The sequence below is a fragment of the Scyliorhinus torazame genome, chromosome 19 (assembly GCF_047496885.1).
Source record: "Scyliorhinus torazame isolate Kashiwa2021f chromosome 19, sScyTor2.1, whole genome shotgun sequence".
Classification (NCBI taxonomy): domain Eukaryota; kingdom Metazoa; phylum Chordata; class Chondrichthyes; order Carcharhiniformes; family Scyliorhinidae; genus Scyliorhinus; species Scyliorhinus torazame.
Window position 1 is genome coordinate 9,364,975 of NC_092725.1, and position 26,185 is coordinate 9,391,159.

The window sequence follows — 26,185 nt, forward strand, 5'->3', positions numbered from 1 at the left end:
ATGAGTGAGTGAGAGCTAGAGTGAGTGAGTGTGAGCGAGTGTGAGTGAGTGAGTGAGAGAGAGTGAGTGAGAGTGAGTGAGATTTGAGTGAGTGTGAGTGTGAGTGAGTGTGAGAGTGATTGTGTGTGAGTGAGTGTGAGAGTGAGAGTGAGTGAGAGTGAGAGTGAGTGTGAGTGAGTGTGAGAGTGATTGAGTGTGAGCGAGCAATGTTATCATTGGTCTCTTTGTAAATGTGACCCTTGTATGTTGAGGTGGGTGATGTTAGTGAGTGAGAGTGATTGAGTGTGAGTGTGAGAGTGAGTGAGTGTGAGTGTGAGTGTGAGTGTGAGTGAGTGAGAGTGAGAGTGAGAGTGAGAGTGAGTGTGAGAGTGATTGAGTGTGAGCGAGCAATGTTATCATTGGTCTGTTTGTAAATGTGACCCTTGTTTGTTGAGGTGGGTGATGTTAGTGAGTGAGTGTGAGTGAGTGTGAGTGAGTGTGAGTGAGTGTGAGTGAGTGTGAGAGTGAGTGAGAGTGAGTGTGAGAGTGATTGAGTGTGAGTGAGTGAGTGAGTGTGAGAGTGAGTGTGAGTGAGTGTGAGAGTGATTGAGTGTGAGTGAGTGAGTGTGAGTGAGTGTGAGTGAGTGTGAGAGTGAGAGTGAGAGTGAGAGTGAGAGTGAGTGTGAGTGAGTGAGAGTGTGTGTGAGTGAGATTTGAGTGAGTGTGAGAGTGAGCGAGAGTGAGTGAGAGTGAGTGTGTGAGTGAGTGTGAGTGAGTGAGAGTGAGAGTGAGAGTGAGTGTGAGTTAGAGTGTGTAAGTGAGTGAGAAAGTGAGTGATTATGAAAGTGAGTGAGTGTGAGTGAGATTTGAGTGAGTGTGAGTGACTGTGATTGAGTGTGAGAGTGAGTGTGAGTGAGTGAGAGTGAGTGTGAGTGAGATTTGAGTGAGTGTGAGAGAGAGCGAGAGTGAGTGAGAGTGAGTGTGTGAGTGAGTGTGAGTGAGATTTGAGTGAGTGTGAGAGTGAGTGTGAGTGAGTGTGAGTGAGTGAGTGAGTGTGAGTGAGTGTGAGTGAGAGTGAGTGAGTGAGTGTGAGTGAGAGTGAGAGTGAGTGAGTGAGAGTGAGTGAGAGTGGGTGAGTGAGTGAGTGTGAGCGAGTGTTAAGTGAGTGAGTGTGAGAGTGAGTGAGAGTGAGTGAGTGTTAGTGAGTGAGTGTGAGTGAGTGTGAGTGTTAGTGAGTGAGAGTTGAGTGAGATTTGAGTGAGTGTGAGTGAGTGAGAGTGGGTGAGTGAGTGAGTGTGAGCGAGTGTTAAGTGAGTGAATGTGAGAGTGAGTGAGAGTGAGTGAGAGTGAGTGAGTATGAGTGAGTGAGAGCTAGAGTGAGTGAGTGTGAGTGAGTGTGAGTGAGTGAGTGAGAGAGAGTGAGTGTGAGTGAGAGTGAGTGAGATTTGAGTGAATGTGTGTGAGTGAGTGAGTGTTAGTGAGTGAGTGTGTGAGATTTGAGTGAGTGGGTGTGAGTGAGTGTGAGTGAGTGTGAGAGTGATTGTGTGTGAGTGAGTGTGAGAGTGAGAGTGAGTGAGAGTGAGTGTCAGTGAGTGTGAGAGTGATTGAGTGTGAGCGAGCAATGTTATCATTGGTCTGTTTGTAAATGTGACCCTTGTATGTTGAGGTGGGTGATGTTAGTGAGTGAGAGTGAGTGTGAGAGTGAGTGAGTGTGAGTGTGAGTGAGAGTGAGAGTGAGTGTGAGAGTGATTGAGTGTGAGTGGTTGAGTGTGAGCGAGCAATGTTATCATTGGTCTGTTTGTAAATGTGACCCTTGTTTGTTGAGGTGGGTGATGTTAGTGAGTGAGTGATTGAGTGAGAGTGAGTAAGTGTGAGTGAGTGTGAGTGAGTGAGTGTGACTGAGTGAGTGAGTGTGACTGAGTGTGAGAGTGACTGTGTGTGAGTGAGTGAGTGTGAGTGAGCAATGTTATCATTGGTCTGTTTGGTCTGTTTGTAAATGTGACCTTTGTTTGTTGAGGTTGGTTATGTTAGTGAGTGAGTGTGAGTGAGTGTGAGTGAGTGTGAGTGAGAGTGAGTGTGAGTGAGTGTGAGAGTGATTGAGTGTGAGTGAGTGAGTGTGAGTGAGTGAGTGTGAGAGTGACTGTGTGTGAGTGAGTGTGAGAGTGAGTGAGAGTGAGAGTGAGTGTGAGTGAGCGTGAGAGTGATCGAGTGTGAGTGAGTGAGTGTGAGTGAGTCAGTGTGAGAGTGACTGTGTGTGAGTGTGAGAGTGAGTGAGAGTGAGTGTGTGAGTGAGTGTGAGTGAGTGAGAGTGAGAGTGAGAGTGAGTGTGAGTTAGAGTGTGTAAGTGAGTGAGAAAGTGAGTGATTATGAAAGTGAGTGAGTGTGAGTGAGATTTGAGTGAGTGTGAGTGACTGTGATTGAGTGTGAGAGTGAGTGTGAGTGAGTGAGAGTGAGTGTGAGTGAGATTTGAGTGAGTGTGAGAGTGAGCGAGAGTGAGTGAGAGTGAGTGTGTGAGTGAGTGTGAGTGAGATTTGAGTGAGTGTGAGTGAGTGTGAGTGAGTGTGAGTGAGTGTGAGTGAGTGAGTGTGAGTGAGTGTGAGTGAGAGTGAGTGAGTGAGTGTGAGTGAGAGTGAGAGTGAGTGAGTGAGAGTGAGTGAGAGTGGGTGAGTGAGTGAGTGTGAGCGAGTTTTAAGTGAGTGAGTGTGAGAGTGAGTGTGAGTGAGTGAGTGTTAGTGAGTGAGTGTGAGTGAGTGTGAGTGTTAGTGAGTGAGAGTTGAGTGAGATTTGAGTGAGTGTGAGTGAGTGAGAGTGGGTGAGTGAGTGAGTGTGAGCGAGTGTTAAGTGAGTGAATGTGAGAGTGAGTGAGAGTGAGTGAGAGTGAGTGAGTATGAGTGAGTGAGAGCTAGAGTGAGTGAGTGTGAGTGAGTGTGAGTGAGTGAGTGAGAGAGAGTGAGTGTGAGTGAGAGTGAGTGAGATTTGAGTGAATGTGAGTGAGTGAGTGAGTGTTAGTGAGTGAGTGTGTGAGATTTGAGTGAGTGGGTGTGAGTGAGTGTGAGTGAGTGTGAGAGTGAGAGTGAGTGAGAGTGAGTGTGAGAGTGATTGAGTGTGAGCGAGCAATGTTATCATTGGTCTGTTTGTAAATGTGACCCTTGTATGTTGAGGTGGGTGATGTTAGTGAGTGAGAGTGAGTGTGAGAGTGAGTGAGTGTGAGTGTGAGTGAGAGTGAGAGTGAGTGTGAGAGTGATTGAGTGTGAGTGGTTGAGTGTGAGCGAGCAATGTTATCATTGGTCTGTTTGTAAATGTGACCCTTGTTTGTTGAGGTGGGTGATGTTAGTGAGTGAGTGATTGAGTGAGAGTGAGTAAGTGTGAGTGAGTGTGAGTGAGTGAGTGTGACTGAGTGAGTGAGTGTGACTGAGTGTGAGAGTGACTGTGTGTGAGTGAGTGAGTGTGAGTGAGCAATGTTATCATTGGTCTGTTTGGTCTGTTTGTAAATGTGACCTTTGTTTGTTGAGGTTGGTTATGTTAGTGAGTGAGTGTGAGTGAGTGTGAGTGAGTGTGAGTGAGTGTGAGTGAGAGTGAGTGTGAGTGAGTGTGAGAGTGATTGAGTGTGAGTGAGTGAGTGTGAGTGAGTGAGTGTGAGCGTGACTGTGTGTGAGTGAGTGTGAGAGTGAGTGAGAGTGAGTGTGAGTGAGTGTGAGAGTGATCGAGTGTGAGTGAGTGAGTGTGAGTGAGTCAGTGTGAGAGTGACTGTGTGTGAGTGAGTGTGAGAGTGAGTGAGAGTGAGAGTGAGTGTGAGTGAGTGTGAGAGTGATTGAGTGTGAGTGTGAGTGAGTGAGTGTGACTGAGTGTGAGAGTGACTGTGTGTGAGTGAGTGTGAGTGAGTGAGTGTGAGCGAGCAATGTTATCATTGGTCTGTTTGTAAATGTGACCCTTGTTTGTTGAGATGGGTGATGTTAGTGAGTCAGTGATTGAGTGAGTGAGAGTGAGTGTGAGTGAGTGTGAGTGTGAGTGAGTGAGTGAGTGTGACTGAGTGTGAGAGTGACTGTGTGTGAGTGAGTGTGAGTGAGTGAGTGTGAGTGAGCAATGTTATCATTGGTCTGTTTGGTCTGTTTGTAAATGTGACCTTTGTTTGTTGAGGTTGGTGATGTTAGTGAGTGAGTGTGAGTGAGTGTGAGAGTGAGTGAGAGTGAGTGAGAGTGAGTGTGAGTGAGTGTGAGAGTGATTGAGTGTGAGTGAGTGAGTGTGAGTGAGTGAGTGTGAGAGTGAGTGAGTGTGAGAGTGAGTGAGAGTGAGAGTGAGTGTGAGTGAGTGTGAGTGAGTGAGTGTGTGAGCAATGTTATCATTGGTCTGTTTGGTCTGTTTGTAAATGTGACCCTTGTTTGTTGAGGTGGGTGATGTTAGTGAGTGAGTGTGAGTGAGTGTGAGTGAGTGAGTGTGAGTGAGTGAGAGTGAGCGAGTGAGTGTGAGAGTGACTGTGTGTGAGTGAGTGTGAGAGTGAGTGAGTGTGACTGAGTGTGAGAGTGACTGTGTGTGAGAGTGTGAGTGTGAGTGTGAGAGTGAGAGTGAGAGAGAGTGAGAGTGAGAGTGAGTGTGAGAGTGAGTGTGAGAGTGAGTGTGAGAGTGAGAGTGAGAGTGAGTGTGAGTATGAGTGTGAGTGAGCAATGTTATCATTGGTCTGTTTGGTCTGTTTGTAAATGTGACCTTTGTTTGTTGAGGTTGGTGATGTTAGTGAGTGAGTGTGAGTGAGTGAGAGTGAGCGAGTGAGTGTGAGTGAGTGTGAGAGTGAGAGTGAGTGAGAGTGAGTGTGAGTGAGTGTGAGAGTGATTGAGTGTGAGCGAGCAATGTTATCATTGGTCTGTTTGTAAATGTGACCCTTGTATGTTGAGGTGTGTGATGTTAGTGAGTGAGAGTGTGAGAGTGAGTGAGTGTGAGTGTGAGTGTGAGTGAGAGTGAGAGTGAGTGTGAGAGTGATTGAGTGTGAGTGATTGAGTGTGAGCGAGCAATGTTATCATTGGTCTGTTTGTAAATGTGACCCTTGTTTGTTGAGGTGGGTGATGTTAGTGAGTGAGTGATTGAGTGAGAGTGAGTAAGTGTGAGTGAGTGTGAGTGAGTGTGACTGAGTGAGTGAGTGTGACTGAGTGTGAGAGTGACTGTGTGTGAGTGAGTGAGTGTGAGTGAGCAATGTTATCATTGGTCTGTTTGGTCTGTTTGTAAATGTGACCTTTGTTTGTTGAGGTTGGTGATGTTAGTGAGTGAGTGTGAGTGAGTGTGAGTGAGTGTGAGTGAGTGTGAGTGAGTGTGAGAGTGAGTGAGTGTGAGAGTGATTGAGTGTGAGTGAGTGAGTGTGAGTGAGTGAGTGTGAGAGTGACTGTGTGTGAGTGAGTGTGAGAGTGAGTGTGAGAGTGAGAGTGAGAGTGAGTGTGAGTGTGAGTGTGAGTGAGCAATGTTATCATTGGTCTGTTTGGTCTGTTTGTAAATGTGACCTTTGTTTGTTGAGGTTGGTGATGTTAGTGAGTGAGTGTGAGTGAGTGAGAGTGAGAGTGAGTGTGAGTGAGTGTGAGAGTGAGAGTGAGTGAGAGTGAGTGTGAGTGAGTGTGAGAGTGATTGAGTGTGAGCGAGCAATGTTATCATTGGTCTGTTTGTAAATGTGACCCTTGTATGTTGAGGTGTGTGATGTTAGTGAGTGAGAGTGAGTGTGAGAGCAAGTGAGTGTGAGTGTGAGTGTGAGTGAGAGTGAGAGTGAGTGTGAGAATGATTGAGTGTGAGTGATTGAGTGTGAGCGAGCAATGTTATCATTGGTCTGTTTGTAAATGTGACCCTTGTTTGTTGAGGTGGGTGAAGTTAGTGAGTGAGTGATTGAGTGAGAGTGAGTAAGTGTGAGTGAGTGTGAGTGAGTGTGACTGAGTGAGTGAGTGTGACTGAGTGTGAGAGTGACTGTGTGTGAGTGAGTGAGTGTGAGTGAGCAATGTTATCATTGGTCTGTTTGGTCTGTTTGTAAATGTGACCTTTGTTTGTTGAGGTTGGTGATGTTAGTGAGTGAGTGTGAGTGAGTGTGAGTGAGTGTGAGTGAGTGAGAGAGTGAGTGAGAGTGAGTGTGAGAGTGATTGAGTGTGAGTGAGTGAGTGTGAGTGAGTGAGTGTGAGAGTGACTGTGTGTGAGTGAGTGTGAGAGTGAGTGAGAGTGAGAGTGAGTGTGAGTGAGTGTGAGTGTGAGTGAGTGTGAGTGAGTGAGTGTGACTGAGTGTGAGAGTGACTGTGTGTGAGTGAGTGTGAGTGAGTGAGTGTGAGCGAGAAATGTTATCATTGGTCTGTTTGTAAATGTGACCCTTGTTTGTTGAGGTGGGTGATGTTAGTGAGTGAGTGATTGAGTGAGTGAGAGTGAGTAAGTGTGAGTGTGAGTGAGTGTGAGTGAGTGAGTGAGTGAGTGTGAGTGAGTGAGTGAGTGTGACTGAGTGTGAGAGTGACTGTGTGTGAGTGAGTGTGAGTGAGTGAGTGTGAGTGAGCAATGTTATCATTGGTCTGTTTGGTCTGTTTGTAAATGTGACCTTTGTTGAGGTTGGTGATGTTAGTGAGTGAGTGCGAGTGAGTGTGAGTGAGTGTGAGTGAGTGTGAGAGTGAGTGAGAGTGAGTGTGAGTGAGAGTGAGAGTGAGAGTGAGAGTGAGAGTGAGTGTGAGTGAGCAATGTTATCATTGGTCTGTTTGGTCTGTTTGTAAATGTGACCCTTGTTTGTTGAGGTGGGTGATGTTAGTGAGTGAGTGTGAGTGAGTGTGAGTGAGTGTGAGTGAGTGAGTGTGAGTGAGTGAGAGTGAGTGAGTGAGTGTGAGAGTGACTGTGTGTGAGTGAGTGTGACTGAGTGTGAGAGTGACTGTGTGTGAGAGTGTGAGTGTGAGTGTGAGAGTGAGAGTGAGAGAGAGTGAGAGTGAGAGTGAGTGTGAGAGTGACTGTGTGTGAGTGAGTGTGACTGAGTGTGAGAGTGACTGTGTGTGAGAGTGTGAGTGTGAGTGTGAGTGTGAGAGTGAGAGTGAGAGAGAGTGAGAGTGAGAGTGAGAGTGAGAGTGAGAGTGTGAGAGTGAGAGTGAGAGTGAGAGTGAGAGTGAGAGTGAGAGTGAGAGTGTGAGTGTGAGAGTGAGAGTGAGTGTGAGTGAGCAATGTTATCATTGGTCTGTTTGGTCTGTTTGTAAATGTGACCTTTGTTTGTTGAGGTTGGTGATGTTAGTGAGTGAGTGCGAGTGAGTGTGAGTGAGTGTGAGTGAGTGTGAGTGAGAGTGAGTGTGAGTGAGTGTGAGAGTGATTGAGTGTGAGTGAGTGAGTGTGAGTGAGTGTGAGAGTGACTGTGTGTGAGTGAGTGTGAGAGTGAGTGTGAGTGAGAGTGAGTGTGAGTGTGAGTGAGAGTGAGTGTGATTGAGTGTGAGTGAGTGAGTGTGACTGAGTGTGAGAGTGACTGTGTGTGAGTGAGTGTGAGAGTGAGTGTGAGTGAGTGTGAGAGTGATTGAGTGTGAGTGAGTGAGTGTGAGTGAGTGTGAGAGTGAGAGTGAGAGTGAGTGTGAGTGAGCAATGTTATCACTGGTCTGTTTGGTCTGTTTGTAAATGTGACCTTTGTTTGTTGAGGTGGGTGATGTGTTTAAGTCTAATCGGAAAGCAGAGAAGGAGTTAGAGAGTATCGCCTCATCGCCAGATTACCTGATAAAAGTGAAGAGTTACAATGATCTTCACAACATCTTTGAGGGGATGAAATCGAAGATCTACAATATAGAGGGTGAGTCTTCACCGAGCGACGTCTTTCCTGTTTGTTCTTGTTTATTCCTTGACCTCCCCCTTTTCTTTTTGCCGCTACATTTTTGATCCATGGGTGTTGAATGGGCCAAGCACAGGGGAACCCAGAAATTGTGCTATTTAAGACGAGCGATTGCTGATCGGTGATGACTCAGTTCGATTGATTGGCTGGTGGCGTGCGTTCTGCCCGGTAACAGGCGGCGATTGCCTCCGATCTTTGGCAAGCTGCGGGGAAGGACGGCTGGCCTCGCCTCCTCGCTGTTTCTCTTCAAAACAAGGGGCTGCGCCTGTGAACCGGCAGGGAGACAGGGTGAACCCTGTGTCCAGGAGGTCTATTCCAGGCAGCAGGGGCAGCACCCACCAAATCACCCTCTCCACAAAACGAGAGGTTTGGGAGTCAAGCGTAAGCTGAACAAGTTTGAGGTGAAGCACAGGGAGCCTCTAGCAAAAGCTGTGGGTAAGACATTTCGAAACCACGGAGAAGGTCAGAGCAGACTGCAAACCGGAGACTTTCACCTGCAAGCTCGTTGTGAGGAAAGCTTGCTGAGGAACCGGCACCAGAATATGAATAAGCAGCAACCAAACAAACCCAGAGAGGGTATTTAAGGAGCAGCTAACGCCCAAAGACTTTGGTAACTTTTATTGGTGAACTCTTGTCACTCAGGTGGGGACGGATTTGATTGCGCACATGCCAGGGCAACGAACAATATCCTCACTGTCGATACGGCTGAGCGAGAGCCCATCGCTCTCACACAGTTTGGGAACATGGGATTAGTGTTGGAAAGGGGGAATGAGCACAAAGGTTAGCCACAGGCTCGATGAAGGTGCAGGACGTTGCAGGGGGAAAAGCATCGACAACTCCCACCGATAATGCTGATATTTGATGTCTCCATTCTTCAGCTCCTTTCCTGAATCCAGCCTTTGATATTCCCAATCAGATTCCTGAACATGTTTGTAAAATCACATGACTTCCTTTCACACACAGGGACACAGAGTTCATCCAATCAGAGTTCGTTTGAGCAGGAGATGTCACAGAGTGGATTCAGCGCTTTGGTCACGGAGGTGAGTGAGAGGGTGGGGAAAGCGGACAAGGATTGAACAGATATCAGCCATCAGCATGAAGTACCGGGGAACCGGAGGGTCAGTACTGAGGGAGTGCCGCACTGTCAGTGGGTCAGTACTGAGGGAGTGCCGCACTCTCAGAGGGTCAGTACTGAGGGAGATCTGCACTGTCAGAGGGTCAGTACTGAGGGAGTGTTGCACTGTCAGAGAGTCAGTACTGAGGGAGTGCTGTACTGTCAGAGGGTCAGTACTGAGGGAGTGCTGCACTGTCAGAGGGTCAGTACTGAGGGAGTGCTGTACTGTCAGAGGGTCAGTACTGAGGGAGTGCTGTACTGTCAGAGGGTCAGTACTGAGGGAGTGCTGCACTGTCAGAGGGTCAGTACTGAGGGAGTGCTGTACTGTCAGTGGGTCAGTACTGAGGGAGTGCTGTACTGTCAGAGGGTCAGTACTGAGGGAGCACCGCACTCTCAGAGGGTCAGTACTGAGGGAGCGCCGCACTGTCAGAGGGTCAGTACTGAGGGAGTGCCGCACTGTCAGAGGGTCAGTACTGAGGGAGTGCCTCACTGTCAGAGGGTCAGTACTGAGGGAGTGCCGCACAGTCAGGGGGTCAGTACTGAGGGAGTGCCGCACTGTCAGAGGGTCAGTACTGAGGGAGTGCTGCACTGTCAGAGGGTCAGTACTGTGGGAGTGCCGCACTGTCAGAGGGTCAGTACTGAGGGGAGTGCTGCACTGTCAGAGGGTCAGTACTGAGGGAGTGCCGCACTGTCAGAGGGTCAGTACTGAGGGGAGTGCCGCACTGTTAGAGGGTCAGTACTGAGGGAGTGCCGCACTGTCAGAGGGTCAGTACTGAGGGAGTGCCGCACTGTCAGAGGGTCAGTACTGAGGGAGTGCTGCACTGTCGGAGGGTCAGTACTGAGGGAGTGCTGCACCGTCAGAGGGTCAGTACTGAGGGAGTGCCGCACTGTCAGAGGGTCAGTACTGAGGGAATGCTGCACTGTCAGAGGGTCAGTACTGAGGGAGTGTCACACTGTGAGAGGGTCAGTACTGAGGGAGTGCCGCACCGTCAGAGGGTCAGTACTGAGGGAGTGCCGCACTGTCAGAGGGTCAGTACTGAGGGAGTGTCACACTGTGAGAGGGTCAGTACTGAGGGAGTGCCGCACTGTCAGAGGGTCAGTACTGAGGGAGTGCCGCACTGTCAGAGGGTCAGTACTGAGGGAGTGCCGCACTGTCAGTGGGTCAGTACTGAGGGAGTGCCGCACTGTCAGAGGGTCAGTACTGAGGGAGTGCCGCACTGCCATTTCCAACATCTACCTCCTCTCTTCTCCCAACAGGACGCCATTATTCTTGGTTCGGTGGGATCGTACGATTGGTCCGGAGGTGTGATGGAATTGAGTGGAAACACGACAACATTCATGAATGTCTCCAAGTCGCACAGCGACATGAAAGATGCCTATCTTGGTGAGCATGACCCGAGCGGATAATCCCTCAGTACTGACCCTCTGACAGTGCGGCACTCCCTCAGTACTGACCCTCTGACAGTGCGGCGCTCCCTCAGTACTGACCCTCTGACAGTGCGGCGCTCCCTCAGTACTGACCCTCTGACAGTGCGGTACTCCCTCAGTACTGACCCTCTGACAGTGCGGCACTCCCTCAGTACTGACCCTCTGACAGTGCGGCACTCCCTCAGTACTGACCCTCTGACAGTGCGGCACTCCCTCAGTACTGACCCTCTGACAGTGCGGCACTCCCTCAGTACTGACCCTCTGACAGTGCGGCGCTCCCTCAGTACTGACCCTCTGACAGTGCGGCACTCCCTCAGTACTGACCCTCTGACAGTGCAGCACTCCCTCAGTACTGACCCTCTGACAGTGCAGCACTCCCTCAATACTGACACTCTGACAGTGCGGCACTCCCTCAGTACTAACACTCTGACAGTGCGGCACTCCCTCAGTACTGACCCTCTGACAGTGCGGCACTCCCTCAGTACTGACCCTCTGACAGTGCGGCACTCCCTCAGCACTGGCCCTCTGACAGTGCAGCTCTCCCTCAGTACTGACCCTCTGACATTGCAGCACTCCCTCACTACTGACCCTCTGACAGTGCAGCACTCCCTCAGTACTGACCCTCTGACAGTGCGGCACTCCCTCAGTACTGACCCTCTGACAGTGCGGCACTCCCTCAGTACTGACCCTCTGACAGTGCGGCACTCCCTCATTACTGACCCTCTGACAGTGCAGCACTCCCTCAGCACTGACCTTCTGACAGTGCGGCACTCCCTCAGTACTGACCCTCTGACAGTACGGCACTCCCTCTGTACTGACCCTCTGACAGTGCAGTACTCCCTCAGTACTGACCCTCTGACAGTGCAGCACTCCCTCAGTACTGACCCTCTGACAGTGCGGCACTCCCTCAGTACTGACCCTCTGACAGTGCAGCACTCCCTCAGCACTGACCCTCTGACGGTGCGGCACTCCCTTCGTACTGACTATCTGACAGTGCGGCGCTCCCTCAGTACTGACCCTCTGACAGTGCAGCACTCCCTCAGTACTGACCCTCTGACAGTGCAGCACTCTCTCAGTACTGACCCTCTGACAGTGCGGCACTCCCTCAGTACTGATCCTCTGACAGTGCAGCACTCCCTCAGTACTGACCCTCTGACAGTGCGGCGCTCCCTCAGTACTGACCCTCTGACAATGCGGCACTCCCTCAGCACTGACCCTCTGACAGTGCGGCACTCCCTCAGTACTGACCCTCTGACAGTGCGGCACTCCCTCAGTACTGACCCTCTGACAGTGCGGCGCTCCCTCAGTACTGACCCTCTGACAGTGCAGCGCTCCCTCAGTACTGACCCTCTGACAGTGCAGCGCTCCCTCAGTACTGACCCTCTGACAGTGCAGCACTCCCTCAGTACTGACTCTCTGACAGTGCGGCACTCCCTCAGTACTGATCCTCAGACAGTGCAGCACTTCGTCAGTACTGACCCTCTGACAGTGCAGAACTCCCTCAGTACTGACCCTCTGACAGTGCAGCACTCCCTCAGCACTGACCCTCTGACAGTGCGGCACTCCCTCAGTACTGACCCTCTGACAGTGCGGCACTCCCTCTGCACTGACCCTCTGACAGTGCAGTACTCCCTCAGTACTGACCCTCTGACAGTGCAGCACTCCCTCAGCACTGACCCTCTGACGGTGCGGCACTCCCTTCGTACTGACTATCTGACAGAGCGGCGCTCCCTCAGTACTGACCCTCTGACAGTGCGGCGCTCCCTCAGTACTGACCCTCTGACAGTGCAGCACTCCCTCAGTACTGACCCTCTGACAGTGCGGCACTCCCTTCGTACTGACTATCTGACAGTGCGGCGCTCCCTCAGTACTGACCCTCTGACAGTGCGGCGCTCCCTCAGTACTGACCCTCTGACAGTGCAGCACTCCCTCAGTACTGACCCTCTGACAGTGCGGCACTCCCTCAGTACTGACCCTCTGACAGTGCAGCACTCCCTCAGTACTGACCCTCTGACAGTGCGGCACTCCCTCAGTACTGACCCTCTGACAGTGCGGCGATCCCTCAGTACTGACCCTCTGACAGTGCAGCGCTCCCTCAGTACTGACCCTCTGACAGTGCAGCGCTCCCTCAGTACTGACCCTCTGACAGTGCAGCACTCCCTCAGTACTGATCCTCTGACAGTGCAGCACTCCCTCAGTACTGACCCTCTGACAGTGCAGCACTCCCTCAGTACTGATCCTCTGACAGTGCAGCACTCCCTCAGTACTGACCCTCTGACAGGGCGGCACTCCCTCAGTACTGACCCTCTGACAGTGCAGCACTCCCTCAGTACTGACCCTCTGACAGTGCGGCACTCCCTCAGTACTGACCCTCCGACAGTGCGGCGCTCCCTCAGTACTGACCCTCTGACAGTGCAGTACTCCCTCAGTACTGACCCTCTGACAGTGCAGCACCCTCTCCGCACTGACCCTCTGACAGTGCGGCACTCCCTTCGTACTGACTATCTGACATTGCGGCACTCCCTCAGTAATGACCCTCTGAAAGTGCCGCGCTCCCTCAGTACTGACCCTCTGACAGTGCGGCACTCCCTCAGTACTGACCCTCTGACAGTGCGGCACTCCCTCAGTACTGACCCTCTGACAGTGCGGCACTCCCTTCGTACTGACCCTCTGACAGTGCGGCACTCCCTCAGTACTGACCCTCTGACAGTGCGGCGATCCCTCAGTACTGACCCTCTGACAGTGCGGCACTCCCTCAGTACTGACCCTCTGACAGTGCGGCACTCCCTCAGTACTGACCCTCTGACAGTGGTCTTGATCGGAGATGATGAAAGCGAGACTGGAGGATATTTGGGGATCTGAAGGGGCAGAGACAGAGAAGCTGTTTGTTGGCTGGATTCTAGGCCGAGGGAGCACCATCTAAACCGAGGGACAAAACCCGAGGGGGGCTCCAAATGTGACCTTCCCGACGCGCTGTACGATTGTGGTGAGATTCCTGAACTGGAAGGTTCCTGCGATGGGATTTGTCCACGTTCCTCAGCTTGTTTCCTAGCCCGAGAGGGCCGAATGGCCACAACTGCCAGTCTCTAATTCCGCTTGCTCGTGTCCTCTGTCTCCCACTCCAGGTTACTCTGTGACGGCTGCTCACCTGGGAAACCGGACACTGTACGTGGTGGGAGCACCGCGACACCAACACAAGGGGAAGGTGGTGGTCTTTGAGCGGGGAGACGATGGGACTGCCTGGGAGCCCCGACAACACATCCACGGGGAGCAGGTACGTTGTGCCCACCCACCAGAGGGACAGCGCAGTGCCCAGGGGCCGGATAGGGGTTGTCCGGGCAAGGACTTGCTGCTGGGTGAGATAGCGTCCTGTGTTAAAGAGGGGAGAACTACATCGTTACTGACGCACTTCAATGGTCGAAACTGTCGAGGCAAACATGAAAGTAAAGCAATCTCTCCGACATGCGCTCTGTGTCAAACCCCGTGCTGTACCTGTCCTGGGAGTGTTTGATGGGGACAGTGTAGAGGGAGCTTTACTCTGTATCTAACCCCGTGCTGTACCTGTCCTGGCAGTGTTTGATGGGGACAGTGTAGAGGGAGCTTTACTCTGTATCTAACCCCGTGCTGTACCTGTCCTGGGAGTGTTTGATGGGGACAGTGTAGAGGGAGCTTTACTCTGTGTCAAACCCCGTGCTGTACCTGTCCTGGGAGTGTTTGATGGGGACAGTGTAGAGGGAGCTTTACTCTGTATCTAACCCCGTGCTGTACCTGTCCTGGGAGTGTTTGATGGGGACAGCGTAGAGGGAGCTTTACTCTGTATCTAACCCCGTGCTGTACCTGTCCTGGGAGTGTTTGATGGGGACAGTGTCGAGGGAGCTTTACTCTGTATCTAACCCCGTGCTGTACCTGTCCTGGGAGTGTTTGATGGGGACAGTGTCGAGGGAGCTTTACTCTGTATCTAACCCCGTGCTGTACCTGTCCTGGGAGTGTTTGATGGGGACAGTGTAGAGGGAACTTTACTCTGTATCTAACCCCGTGCTGTACCTGTCCTGGGAGCGTTTGATGGGGACAGTGTAGAGGGAGCTTTACTCTGTATCTAACCCCGTGCTGTACCTGTCCTGGGAGTGTTTGATGGGGACAGTGTAGAGGGAGCTTTACTCTGTATCTATCCCCGTGCTGTACCTGTCCTGGGAGTGTTTGATGGGGACAGTGTAGAGGGAGCTTTACTCTGTATCTAACCCCGTGCTGTACCTGTCCTGCGAGTGTTTGATGGGGACAGTGTAGTGAGAGCTTTACTCTGTATCTAACCCCGTGCTGTACCTGTCCTGGGAGTGTTTGATGGGGACAGTGTAGAGGGAGCTTTACTCTGTATCTAACCCCGTGTGGTACCTGTCCTGGGAGTGTTTGATGGGGACAGTGTAGAGGGAGCTTTACTCTGTATCTAACCCCGTGTGGTACCTGTCCTGGGAGTGTTTGATGGGGACAGTGTCGAGGGAGCTTTACTCTGTATCTAACCCCGTGCTGTACCTGTCCTTGGAGTGTTTGATGGGGACAGTGTAGAAGGAGCTTTACTCTGTATCTAACCCTGTGCTGTGCCTGTCCTGGGAGTGTTTGATGGGGACAGTGTAGAGGGAGCTTTACTCTGTATCTAACCCCGTGTGGTACCTGTCCTGGGAGTGTTTGATGGGGACAGTGTAGAGGGAGCTTTACTCTGTATCTAACCCCGTGTGGTACTTGTCCTGGGAGTGCTTGATGGGGACAGTGTAGAGGGAGCTTTACTCTGTATCTAACCCCTTGCTGTACCTGTCCTGGGAGTGTTTGATGGGGACAGTGTGGAGGGAGCTTTACTCTGTATCTAACCCCGTGCTGTACTTGTCCTGGGAGTGCTTGATGGGGACAGTGTAGAGGGAGCTTTGCTCTGTATCTAACCCCGTGCTGTGCCTGTCCTGGGAGTGTTTGATGGGGACAGTGTAGAGGGAGCTTTACTCTGTATCTAACCCCGTGTGGTACCTGTCCTGGGAGTGTTTGATGGGGACAGTGTAGAGGGAGCTTTCCTCTGTATCTAACCCCGTGTGGTACTTGTCCTGGGAGTGCTTGATGGGGACAGTGTAGAGGGAGCTTTACTCTGTATCTAACCCCGTGTTGTACCTGTCCTGGGAGTGTTTGATGGGGACAGTGTGGAGGGAGCTTTACTCTGTATCTAACCCCGTGCTGTACTTGTCCTGGGAGTGCTTGATGGGGACAGTGTAGAGGGAGCTTTACTCTGTATCTAACCCCTTGCTGTACCTGTCCTGGGAGTGTTTGATGGGGACAGTGTGGAGGGAACTTTACTCTGTCTCTAACCCCATGCTGTACCTGTCCTGGGAGTGTTTGATGGGGACAGTGCAGAGGGAGCTTTACTCTGTATCTAACCCCGTGCTGTACCTGTCCTGGGAGTGTTTGATGGGGACAATGTGGAGGGAGCTTTACTCTGTATCTAACCCCTTGCTGTACCTGTCCTGGGAGTGTTTGATGGGGACAGTGTGGAGGGAACTTTACTCTGTATCTAACCCCGTGTTGTACCTGTCCTGGGAGTGTTTGATGGGGACAGTGTGGAGGGAGCTTTACTCTGTATCTAACCCCGTGCTGTACCTGTCCTGGGAGTGTTTGATGGGGACAGTGTAGAAGGAGCTTTACTCTGTATCTAACCCTGTGCTGTGCCTGTCCTGGGAGTGTGTGATGGGGACAGTGTAGAGTGAGCTTTACTCTGTATCTAACCCCGTGTGGTACCTGTCCTGGGAGTGTTTGATGGGGACAGTGTAGAGGGAGCTTTACTCTGTATCTAACCCCGTGTGGTACCTGTCCTGGGAGTGTTTGATGGGGACAGTGTAGAGGGAGCTTTACTCTGTATCTAACCCCGTGTGGTACCTGTCCTGGGAGTGTTTGATGGGGACAGTGTCGAGGGAGCTTTACTCTGTATCTAACCCCGTGCTGTACCTGTCCTTGGAGTGTTTGATGGGGACAGTGTAGAAGGAGCTTTACTCTGTATCTAACCCTGTGCTGTGCCTGTCCTGGGAGTGTTTGATGGGGACAGTGTAGAGGGAGCTTTACTCTGTATCTAACCCCGTGTGGTACCTGTCCTGGGAGTGTTTGATGGGGACAGTGTAGAGGGAGCTTTACTCTGTATCTAACCCCGTGTGGTACTTGTCCTGGGAGTGCTTGATGGGGACAGTGTAGAGGGAGCTTTACTCTGTATCTAACCCCTTGCTGTACCTGTCCTGGGAGTGTTTGATGGGGACAGTGTGGAGGGAGCTTTACTCTGTATCTAACCCCGTGCTGTACTTGTCCTGGGAGTGCTTGATGGGGACAGTGTAGAGGGAGCTTTACTCTGTATCTAACCCCGTGCTGTGCCTGTCCTGGGAGTGTTTGATGGGGACAGTGTAGAGGGAGCTTTACTCTGTATCTAACCCCGTGTGGTACCTGTCCTGGGAGTGTTTGATGGGGACAGTGTAGAGGGAGCTTTACTCTGTATCTAACCCCGTGTGGTACTTGTCCTGGGAGTGCTTGATGGGGACAGTGTAGAGGGAGCTTTACTCTGTATCTAACCCCGTGTTGTACCTGTCCTGGGAGTGTTTGATGGGGACAGTGTGGAGGGAGCTTTACTCTGTATCTAACCCCGTGCTGTACTTGTCCTGGGAGTGCTTGATGGGGACAGTGTAGAGGGAGCTTTACTCTGTATCTAACCCCTTGCTGTACCTGTCCTGGGAGTGTTTGATGGGGACAGTGTGGAGGGAACTTTACTCTGTCTCTAACCCCATGCTGTACCTGTCCTGGGAGTGTTTGATGGGGACAGTGCAGAGGGAGCTTTACTCTGTATCTAACCCCGTGCTGTACCTGTCCTGGGAGTGTTTGATGGGGACAATGTGGAGGGAGCTTTACTCTGTATCTAACCCCTTGCTGTACCTGTCCTGGGAGTGTTTGATGGGGACAGTGTGGAGGGAACTTTACTCTGTATCTAACCCCGTGTTGTACCTGTCCTGGGAGTGTTTGATGGGGACAGTGTGGAGGGAGCTTTACTCTGTATCTAACCCCGTGCTGTACTTGTCCTGGGAGTGCTTGATGGGGACAGTGTAGAGGAAGCTTTACTCTGTATCTAACCCCTTGCTGTACCTGTCCTGGGAGTGTTTGATGGGGACAGTGTGGAGGGAACTTTACTCTGTCTCTAACCCCATGCTGTACCTGTCTTGGGAGTGTTTGATGGGGACAGTGCAGAGGGAGCTTTACTCTGTATCTAACCCCGTGCTGTACCTGTCCTGGGGGTGTTTGATGGGGACAGTGTAGAGGGAGCTTTACTCTGTATCTAACCCCGTGCTGTACCTGTCCTGGGAGTGTTTGATGGGGACCGTGTAGAGGGAGCTTTACTCTGTATCTAACCCCGTGCTGTACCTGTCCTGGGAGTGTTTGATGGGGACAGTGTAGAGGGAGCTTTACTCTGTATCTAACCCCGTGCTGTACCTGTCCTGGGAGTGTTTGATGGGGACAGTGTAGAGGGAGCTTTACTCTGTATCTAACCCCGTGTGGTACCTGTCCTGGGAGTGTTTGATGGGGACAGTGTAGAGGGAGCTTTACTCTGTATCTAACCCCGTGTGGTACTTGTCCTGGGAGTGCTTGATGGGGACAGTGTAGAGGGAGCTTTACTCTGTATCTAACCCCGTGTTGTACCTGTCCTGGGAGTGTTTGATGGGGACAGTGTGGAGGGAGCTTTACTCTGTATCTAACCCCGTGCTGTACTTGTCCTGGGAGTGCTTGATGGGGACAGTGTAGAGGGAGCTTTACTCTGTATCTAACCCCTTGCTGTACCTGTCCTGGGAGTGTTTGATGGGGACAGTGTGGAGGGAACTTTACTCTGTCTCTAACCCCATGCTGTACCTGTCCTGGGAGTGTTTGATGGGGACAGTGCAGAGGGAGCTTTACTCTGTATCTAACCCCGTGCTGTACCTGTCCTGGGAGTGTTTGATGGGGACAATGTGGAGGGAGCTTTACTCTGTATCTAACCCCTTGCTGTACCTGTCCTGGGAGTGTTTGATGGGGACAGTGTGGAGGGAACTTTACTCTGTATCTAACCCCGTGTTGTACCTGTCCTGGGAGTGTTTGATGGGGACAGTGTGGAGGGAGCTTTACTCTGTATCTAACCCCGTGCTGTACTTGTCCTGGGAGTGCTTGATGGGGACAGTGTAGAGGAAGCTTTACTCTGTATCTAACCCCTTGCTGTACCTGTCCTGGGAGTGTTTGATGGGGACAGTGTGGAGGGAACTTTACTCTGTCTCTAACCCCATGCTGTACCTGTCTTGGGAGTGTTTGATGGGGACAGTGCAGAGGGAGCTTTACTCTGTATCTAACCCCGTGCTGTACCTGTCCTGGGGGTGTTTGATGGGGACAGTGTAGAGGGAGCTTTACTCTGTATCTAACCCCGTGCTGTACCTGTCCTGGGAGTGTTTGATGGGGACCGTGTAGAGGGAGCTTTACTCTGTATCTAACCCCGTGCTGTACCTGTCCTGGGAGTGTTTGATGGGGACAGTGTAGAGGGAGCTTTACTCTGTATCTAACCCCGTGCTGTACCTGTCCTGGGAGTGTTTGATGGGGACAGTGTAGAGGGAGCTTTACTCTGTATCTAACCCCGTGTGGTACCTGTCCTGGGAGTGTTTGATGGGGACAGTGTCGAGGGAGCTTTACTCTGTATCTAACCCCGTGCTGTACCTGTCCTTGGAGTGTTTGATGGGGACAGTGTAGAAGGAGCTTTACTCTGTATCTAACCCTGTGCTGTGCCTGTCCTGGGAGTGTTTGATGGGGACAGTGCAGAGGGAGCTTTACTCTGTATCTAACCCCGTGTGGTACCTGTCCTGGGAGTGTTTGATGGGGACAGTGTAGAGGGAGCTTTACTCTGTATCTAACCCCGTGTGGTACTTGTCCTGGGAGTGCTTGATGGGGACAGTGTAGAGGGAGCTTTACTCTGTATCTAACCCCTTGCTGTACCTGTCCTTGGAGTGTTTGATGGGGACAGTGTGGAGGGAGCTTTACTCTGTATCTAACCCCGTGCTGTACTTGTCCTGGGAGTGCTTGATGGGGACAGTGTAGAGGGAGCTTTACTCTGTATCTAACCCCGTGCTGTGCCTGTCCTGGGAGTGTTTGATGGGGACAGTGTAGAGGGAGCTTTACTCTGTATCTAACCCCGTGTGGTACCTGTCCTGGGAGTGTTTGATGGGGACAGTGTAGAGGGAGCTTTACTCTGTATCTAACCCCGTGTGGTACTTGTCCTGGGAGTGCTTGATGGGGACAGTGTAGAGGGAGCTTTACTCTGTATCTAACCCCGTGTTGTACCTGTCCTGGGAGTGTTTGATGGGGACAGTGTGGAGGGAGCTTTACTCTGTATCTAACCCCGTGCTGTACTTGTCCTGGGAGTGCTTGATGGGGACAGTGTAGAGGGAGCTTTACTCTGTATCTAACCCCTTGCTGTACCTGTCCTGGGAGTGTTTGATGGGGACAGTGTGGAGGGAACTTTACTCTGTCTCTAACCCCATGCTGTACCTGTCCTGGGAGTGTTTGATGGGGACAGTGCAGAGGGAGCTTTACTCTTTATCTAACCCCGTGCTGTACCTGTCCTGGGAGTGTTTGATGGGGACAATGTGGAGGGAGCTTTACTCTGTATCTAACCCCTTGCTGTACCTGTCCTGGGAGTGTTTGATGGGGACAGTGTGGAGGGAACCTTACTCTGTATCTAACCCCGTGTTGTACCTGTCCTGGGAGTGTTTGATGGGGACAGTGTGGATGGAGCTTTACTCTGTATCTAACCCCGTGCTGTACTTGTCCTGGGAGTGCTTGATGGGGACAGTGTAGAGGAAGCTTTACTCTGTATCTAACCCCTTGCTGTACCTGTCCTGGGAGTGTTTGATGGGGACAGTGTCGAGGGAGCTTTACTCTGTATCTAACCCCGTGCTGTACCTGTCCTTGGAGTGTTTGATGGGGACAGTGTAGAAGGAGCTTTACTCTGTATCTAACCCTGTGCTGTGCCTGTCCTGGGAGTGTTTGATGGGGACAGTGTAGAGGGAGCTTTACTCTGTATCTAACCCCGTGTGGTACCTGTCCTGGGAGTGTTTGATGGGGACAGTGTAGAGGGAGCTTTACTCTGTATCTAACCCCGTGTGGTACTTGTCCTGGGAGTGCTTGATGGGGACAGTGTAGAGGGAGCTTTACTCTGTATCTAACCCCTTGCTGTACCTGTCCTGGGAGTGTTTGATGGGGACAGTGTGGAGGGAGCTTTACTCTGTATCTAACCCCGTGCTGTACTTGTCCTGGGAGTGCTTGATGGGGACAGTGTAGAGGGAGCTTTGCTCTGTATCTAACCCCGTGCTGTGCCTGTCCTGGGAGTGTTTGATGGGGACAGTGTAGAGGGAGCTTTACTCTGTATCTAACCCCGTGTGGTACCTGTCCTGGGAGTGTTTGATGGGGACAGTGTAGAGGGAGCTTTCCTCTGTATCTAACCCCGTGTGGTACTTGTCCTGGGAGTGCTTGATGGGGACAGTGTAGAGGGAGCTTTACTCTGTATCTAACCCCGTGTTGTACCTGTCCTGGGAGTGTTTGATGGGGACAGTGTGGAGGGAGCTTTACTCTGTATCTAACCCCGTGCTGTACTTGTCCTGGGAGTGCTTGATGGGGACAGTGTAGAGGGAGCTTTACTCTGTATCTAACCCCTTGCTGTACCTGTCCTGGGAGTGTTTGATGGGGACAGTGTGGAGGGAACTTTACTCTGTCTCTAACCCCATGCTGTACCTGTCCTGGGAGTGTTTGATGGGGACAGTGCAGAGGGAGCTTTACTCTGTATCTAACCCCGTGCTGTACCTGTCCTGGGAGTGTTTGATGGGGACAATGTGGAGGGAGCTTTACTCTGTATCTAACCCCTTGCTGTACCTGTCCTGGGAGTGTTTGATGGGGACAGTGTGGAGGGAACTTTACTCTGTATCTAACCCCGTGTTGTACCTGTCCTGGGAGTGTTTGATGGGGACAGTGTGGAGGGAGCTTTACTCTGTATCTAACCCCGTGCTGTACCTGTCCTGGGAGTGTTTGATGGGGACAGTGTAGAAGGAGCTTTACTCTGTATCTAACCCTGTGCTGTGCCTGTCCTGGGAGTGTGTGATGGGGACAGTGTAGAGGGAGCTTTACTCTGTATCTAACCCCGTGTGGTACCTGTCCTGGGAGTGTTTGATGGGGACAGTGTAGAGGGAGCTTTACTCTGTATCTAACCCCGTGTGGTACCTGTCCTGGGAGTGTTTGATGGGGACAGTGTAGAGGGAGCTTTACTCTGTATCTAACCCCGTGTGGTACCTGTCCTGGGAGTGTTTGATGGGGACAGTGTCGAGGGAGCTTTACTCTGTATCTAACCCCGTGCTGTACCTGTCCTTGGAGTGTTTGATGGGGACAGTGTAGAAGGAGCTTTACTCTGTATCTAACCCTGTGCTGTGCCTGTCCTGGGAGTGTTTGATGGGGACAGTGTAGAGGGAGCTTTACTCTGAATCTAACCCCGTGTGGTACCTGTCCTGGGAGTGTTTGATGGGGACAGTGTAGAGGGAGCTTTACTCTGTATCTAACCCCGTGTGGTACTTGTCCTGGGAGTGCTTGATGGGGACAGTGTAGAGGGAGCTTTACTCTGTATCTAACCCCTTGCTGTACCTGTCCTGGGAGTGTTTGATGGGGACAGTGTGGAGGGAGCTTTACTCTGTATCTAACCCCGTGCTGTACTTGTCCTGGGAGTGCTTGATGGGGACAGTGTAGAGGGAGCTTTACTCTGTATCTAACCCCGTGCTGTGCCTGTCCTGGGAGTGTTTGATGGGGACAGTGTAGAGGGAGCTTTACTCTGTATCTAACCCCGTGTGGTACCTGTCCTGGGAGTGTTTGATGGGGACAGTGTAGAGGGAGCTTTACTCTGTATCTAACCCCGTGTGGTACTTGTCCTGGGAGTGCTTGATGGGGACAGTGTAGAGGGAGCTTTACTCTGTATCTAACCCCGTGTTGTACCTGTCCTGGGAGTGTTTGATGGGGACAGTGTGGAGGGAGCTTTACTCTGTATCTAACCCCGTGCTGTACTTGTCCTGGGAGTGCTTGATGGGGACAGTGTAGAGGGAGCTTTACTCTGTATCTAACCCCTTGCTGTACCTGTCCTGGGAGTGTTTGATGGGGACAGTGTGGAGGGAACTTTACTCTGTCTCTAACCCCATGCTGTACCTGTCCTGGGAGTGTTTGATGGGGACAGTGCAGAGGGAGCTTTACTCTGTATCTAACCCCGTGCTGTACCTGTCCTGGGAGTGTTTGATGGGGACAATGTGGAGGGAGCTTTACTCTGTATCTAACCCCTTGCTGTACCTGTCCTGGGAGTGTTTGATGGGGACAGTGTGGAGGGAACTTTACTCTGTATCTAACCCCGTGTTGTACCTGTCCTGGGAGTGTTTGATGGGGACAGTGTGGAGGGAGCTTTACTCTGTATCTAACCCCGTGCTGTACTTGTCCTGGGAGTGCTTGATGGGGACAGTGTAGAGGAAGCTTTACTCTGTATCTAACCCCTTGCTGTACCTGTCCTGGGAGTGTTTGATGGGGACAGTGTGGAGGGAACTTTACTCTGTCTCTAACCCCATGCTGTACCTGTCTTGGGAGTGTTTGATGGGGACAGTGCAGAGGGAGCTTTACTCTGTATCTAACCCCGTGCTGTACCTGTCCTGGGGGTGTTTGATGGGGACAGTGTAGAGGGAGCTTTACTCTGTATCTAACCCCGTGCTGTACCTGTCCTGGGAGTGTTTGATGGGGACCGTGTAGAGGGAGCTTTACTCTGTATCTAACCGCGTGCTGTACCTGTCCTGGGAGTGTTTGATGGGGACAGTGTAGAGGGAGCTTTACTCTGTATCTAACCCCGTGCTGTACCTGTCCTGGGAGTGTTTGATGGGGACAGTGTAGAGGGAGCTTTACTCTGTATCTAACCCCGTGTGGTACCTGTCCTGGGAGTGTTTGATGGGGACAGTGTCGAGGGAGCTTTACTCTGTATCTAACCCCGTGCTGTACCTGTCCTTGGAGTGTTTGATGGGGACAGTGTAGAAGGAGCTTTACTCTGTATCTAACCCTGTGCTGTGCCTGTCCTGGGAGTGTTTGATGGGGACAGTGTAGAGGGAGGTTTACTCTGTATCTAACCCCGTGTGGTACCTGTCCTGGGAGTGTTTGATGGGGACAGTGTAGAGGGAGCTTTACTCTGTATCTAACCCCGTGTGGTACTTGTCCTGGGAGTGCTTGATGGGGACAGTGTAGAGGGAGCTTTACTCTGTATCTAACCCCTTGCTGTACCTGTCCTGGGAGTGTTTGATGGGGACAGTGTGGAGGGAGCTTTACTCTGTATCTAACCCCGTGCTGTACTTGTCCTGGGAGTGCTTGATGGGGACAGTGTAGAGGGAGCTTTACTCTGTATCTAACCCCGTGCTGTGCCTGTCCTGGGAGTGTTTGATGGGGACAGTGTAGAGGGAGCTTTACTCTGTATCTAACCCCGTGTGGTACCTGTCCTGGGAGTGTTTGATGGGGACAGTGTAGAGGGAGCTTTACTCTGTATCTAACCCCGTGTGGTACTTGTCCTGGGAGTGCTTGATGGGGACAGTGTAGAGGGAGCTTTACTCTGTATCTAACCCCGTGTTGTACCTGTCCTGGGAGTGTTTGATGGGGACAGTGTGGAGGGAGCTTTACTCTGTATCTAACCCCGTGCTGTACTTGTCCTGGGAGTGCTTGATGGGGACAGTGTAGAGGGAGCTTTACTCTGTATCTAACCCCTTGCTGTACCTGTCCTTGGAGTGTTTGATGGGGACTGTGTGGAGGGAACTTTACTCTGTCTCTAACCCCATGCTGTACCTGTCCTGGGAGTGTTTGATGGGGACAGTGCAGAGGGAGCTTTACTCTTTATCTAACCCCGTGCTGTACCTGTCCTGGGAGTGTTTGATGGGGACAATGTGGAGGGAGCTTTACTCTGTATCTAACCCCTTGCTGTACCTGTCCTGGGAGTGTTTGATGGGGACAGTGTGGAGGGAACCTTACTCTGTATCTAACCCCGTGTTGTACCTGTCCTGGGAGTGTTTGATGGGGACAGTGTGGATGGAGCTTTACTCTGTATCTAACCCCGTGCTGTACTTGTCCTGGGAGTGCTTGATGGGGACAGTGTAGAGGAAGCTTTACTCTGTATCTAACCCCTTGCTGTACCTGTCCTGGGAGTGTTTGATGGGGACAGTGTGGAGGGAACTTTACTCTGTCTCTAACCCCATGCTGTACCTGTCCTGGGAGTGTTTGATGGGGACAATGTAGAGGGAGATTTACTCTGTATCTAACCCCGTTCTGTACCTGTCCTGGGAGTGTTTGATGGGGACAATGTGGAGGGAACTTTACTCTGCAATGCATTTTCTCGGATTATATTTCAGATTGGATCTTATTTTGGTTCTGAATTGTGTTCCTTGGATCTGAATGGGGATGGAGAGACTGATTTACTCCTGATTGGAGCCCCACTCTATCACGGACACAGGATTGGGGGAATTGTCATTGTCTGCACTCTCTCTGCTGAGGTATGTGTTGAAATTCTATTCTATCACAGAATATCTTTCTTCTCACTCGGTTTCACTGCCACCTGCTGTAGTCCAATCATATTCTGCACTGGAACCAACTCGCTGTTGTGTCAACACCACTGTGGGTCATTTGGAGTTCAATTGCTGCAAACTGAAGTTTGTTGACGTTAAGGCTGCGTCGTCGAATCACCCCCCCCCTCCCCCCGGCATTTACGACACAGCTCGTTCTCCGATGCTACATAGATTATCATAGAATTTACAGTGCAGAAGGAGGCCATTCGGCCCATCGAGTCTGCACCGGCACTTGGAAAGAGCACAGTACCCAAGGTCAACACCTCCACCCCATCCCCATAACCCAGTAACCCTTGGACACAAAGGGCAATTTATCACGGCCAATCCACCTAACCCGCACATCTTTGGACTGTGGTAGGAAACCGGAGCACCCGGAGGAAACCCACGCAGACACGGGGAGGACGTGCAGACTCCGCACAGACAGTGACCCAAGCCGGAATCGAACCTGGGACCCTGGAGCTGTGAAGCAATTGTGCTAACCACTATGCTACCGTGCTGCCCTAGTTGTTGGTATGATGGGGTCTGTTCCCTCAACGTCAGTATCTGGAGGGTGACACCTGATATGTAACTTTGCTAATGTGACGTTGGTGCGTGCTCACATTGGCATCGCGTGGCATCCCCTGCTTGGCACGTGCCCTGTGATGTCTCGGACTCCGCAACCCTTCCCTGGACCCTGGCTGTGGAGGAGATAATCCATCAGCCCCCACCCCCTGCACACTCTCCTCCCCCACACTAGTACTCCAAAAGTGTGTCGGAGGTGGTCAAGCACTCGGCAGGTTCAATTCAGCGGGAGGATTGTAATAGGGGCTTGTGATGTGTCAATTAATAGATTCAACTTCTCTCTCTCTCCCTGTCTCTCTCTCTCTGTCTCTCTCTCTGTCTCTGTCACTCTCTCTCTCTCTGTCACACTCTCTGTCTCTCGCTCTCTCCCTGTGTCTCTCCCTCTCTGTCTCTCTGTCTCTCTGCCTCTCTCTCTCTCCCCCTCCCTCTGTCTCTCTCTCTCTCTCTCTCTCTCCCTCTGTCTCCATCGGTCTCTCTATCTGTCTCACTCCACCTTTTTCACTCTGTCTCTCTCTCTCTCTTTCTCTCTGTCTCTCTCTCTGTCTCTCTTTCTGTCTGTCTCACTCTCTCTCTCTCTCTCTCCCTCTGTCTCTCTCTCGCACTGTCTCTCTCTCTCTCTCGGTC

The 26,185-nt window shown here is 51.6% G+C and overlaps 2 protein-coding genes across 2 annotated transcripts in view; one reads left to right on the forward strand and one right to left on the reverse strand.

Annotated features, from left to right (window-relative positions):
- LOC140396618 (integrin alpha-X-like) overlaps window positions 1–25,093 on the forward strand; it is a 179,352-nt gene extending 154,259 nt beyond the window's left edge. The window contains exons 9-13 of the mRNA XM_072485412.1: window positions 7,588–7,735; window positions 8,738–8,814; window positions 10,146–10,272; window positions 13,442–13,590; window positions 24,788–25,093. Of these exons, the coding sequence (XP_072341513.1) occupies window positions 7,588–7,735; window positions 8,738–8,814; window positions 10,146–10,272; window positions 13,442–13,590; window positions 24,788–25,093 (807 nt within the window). The remainder of the gene's footprint in view (window positions 1–7,587; window positions 7,736–8,737; window positions 8,815–10,145; window positions 10,273–13,441; window positions 13,591–24,787) is intronic.
- A 443-nt stretch (window positions 25,094–25,536) lies between these two features.
- LOC140396619 (integrin alpha-M-like) overlaps window positions 25,537–26,185 on the reverse strand; it is a 153,414-nt gene continuing 152,765 nt past the window's right edge. The window contains exon 15 of the mRNA XM_072485413.1: window positions 25,537–25,677. Coding sequence (XP_072341514.1) covers window positions 25,537–25,677 — 141 coding nt within the window. The remainder of the gene's footprint in view (window positions 25,678–26,185) is intronic.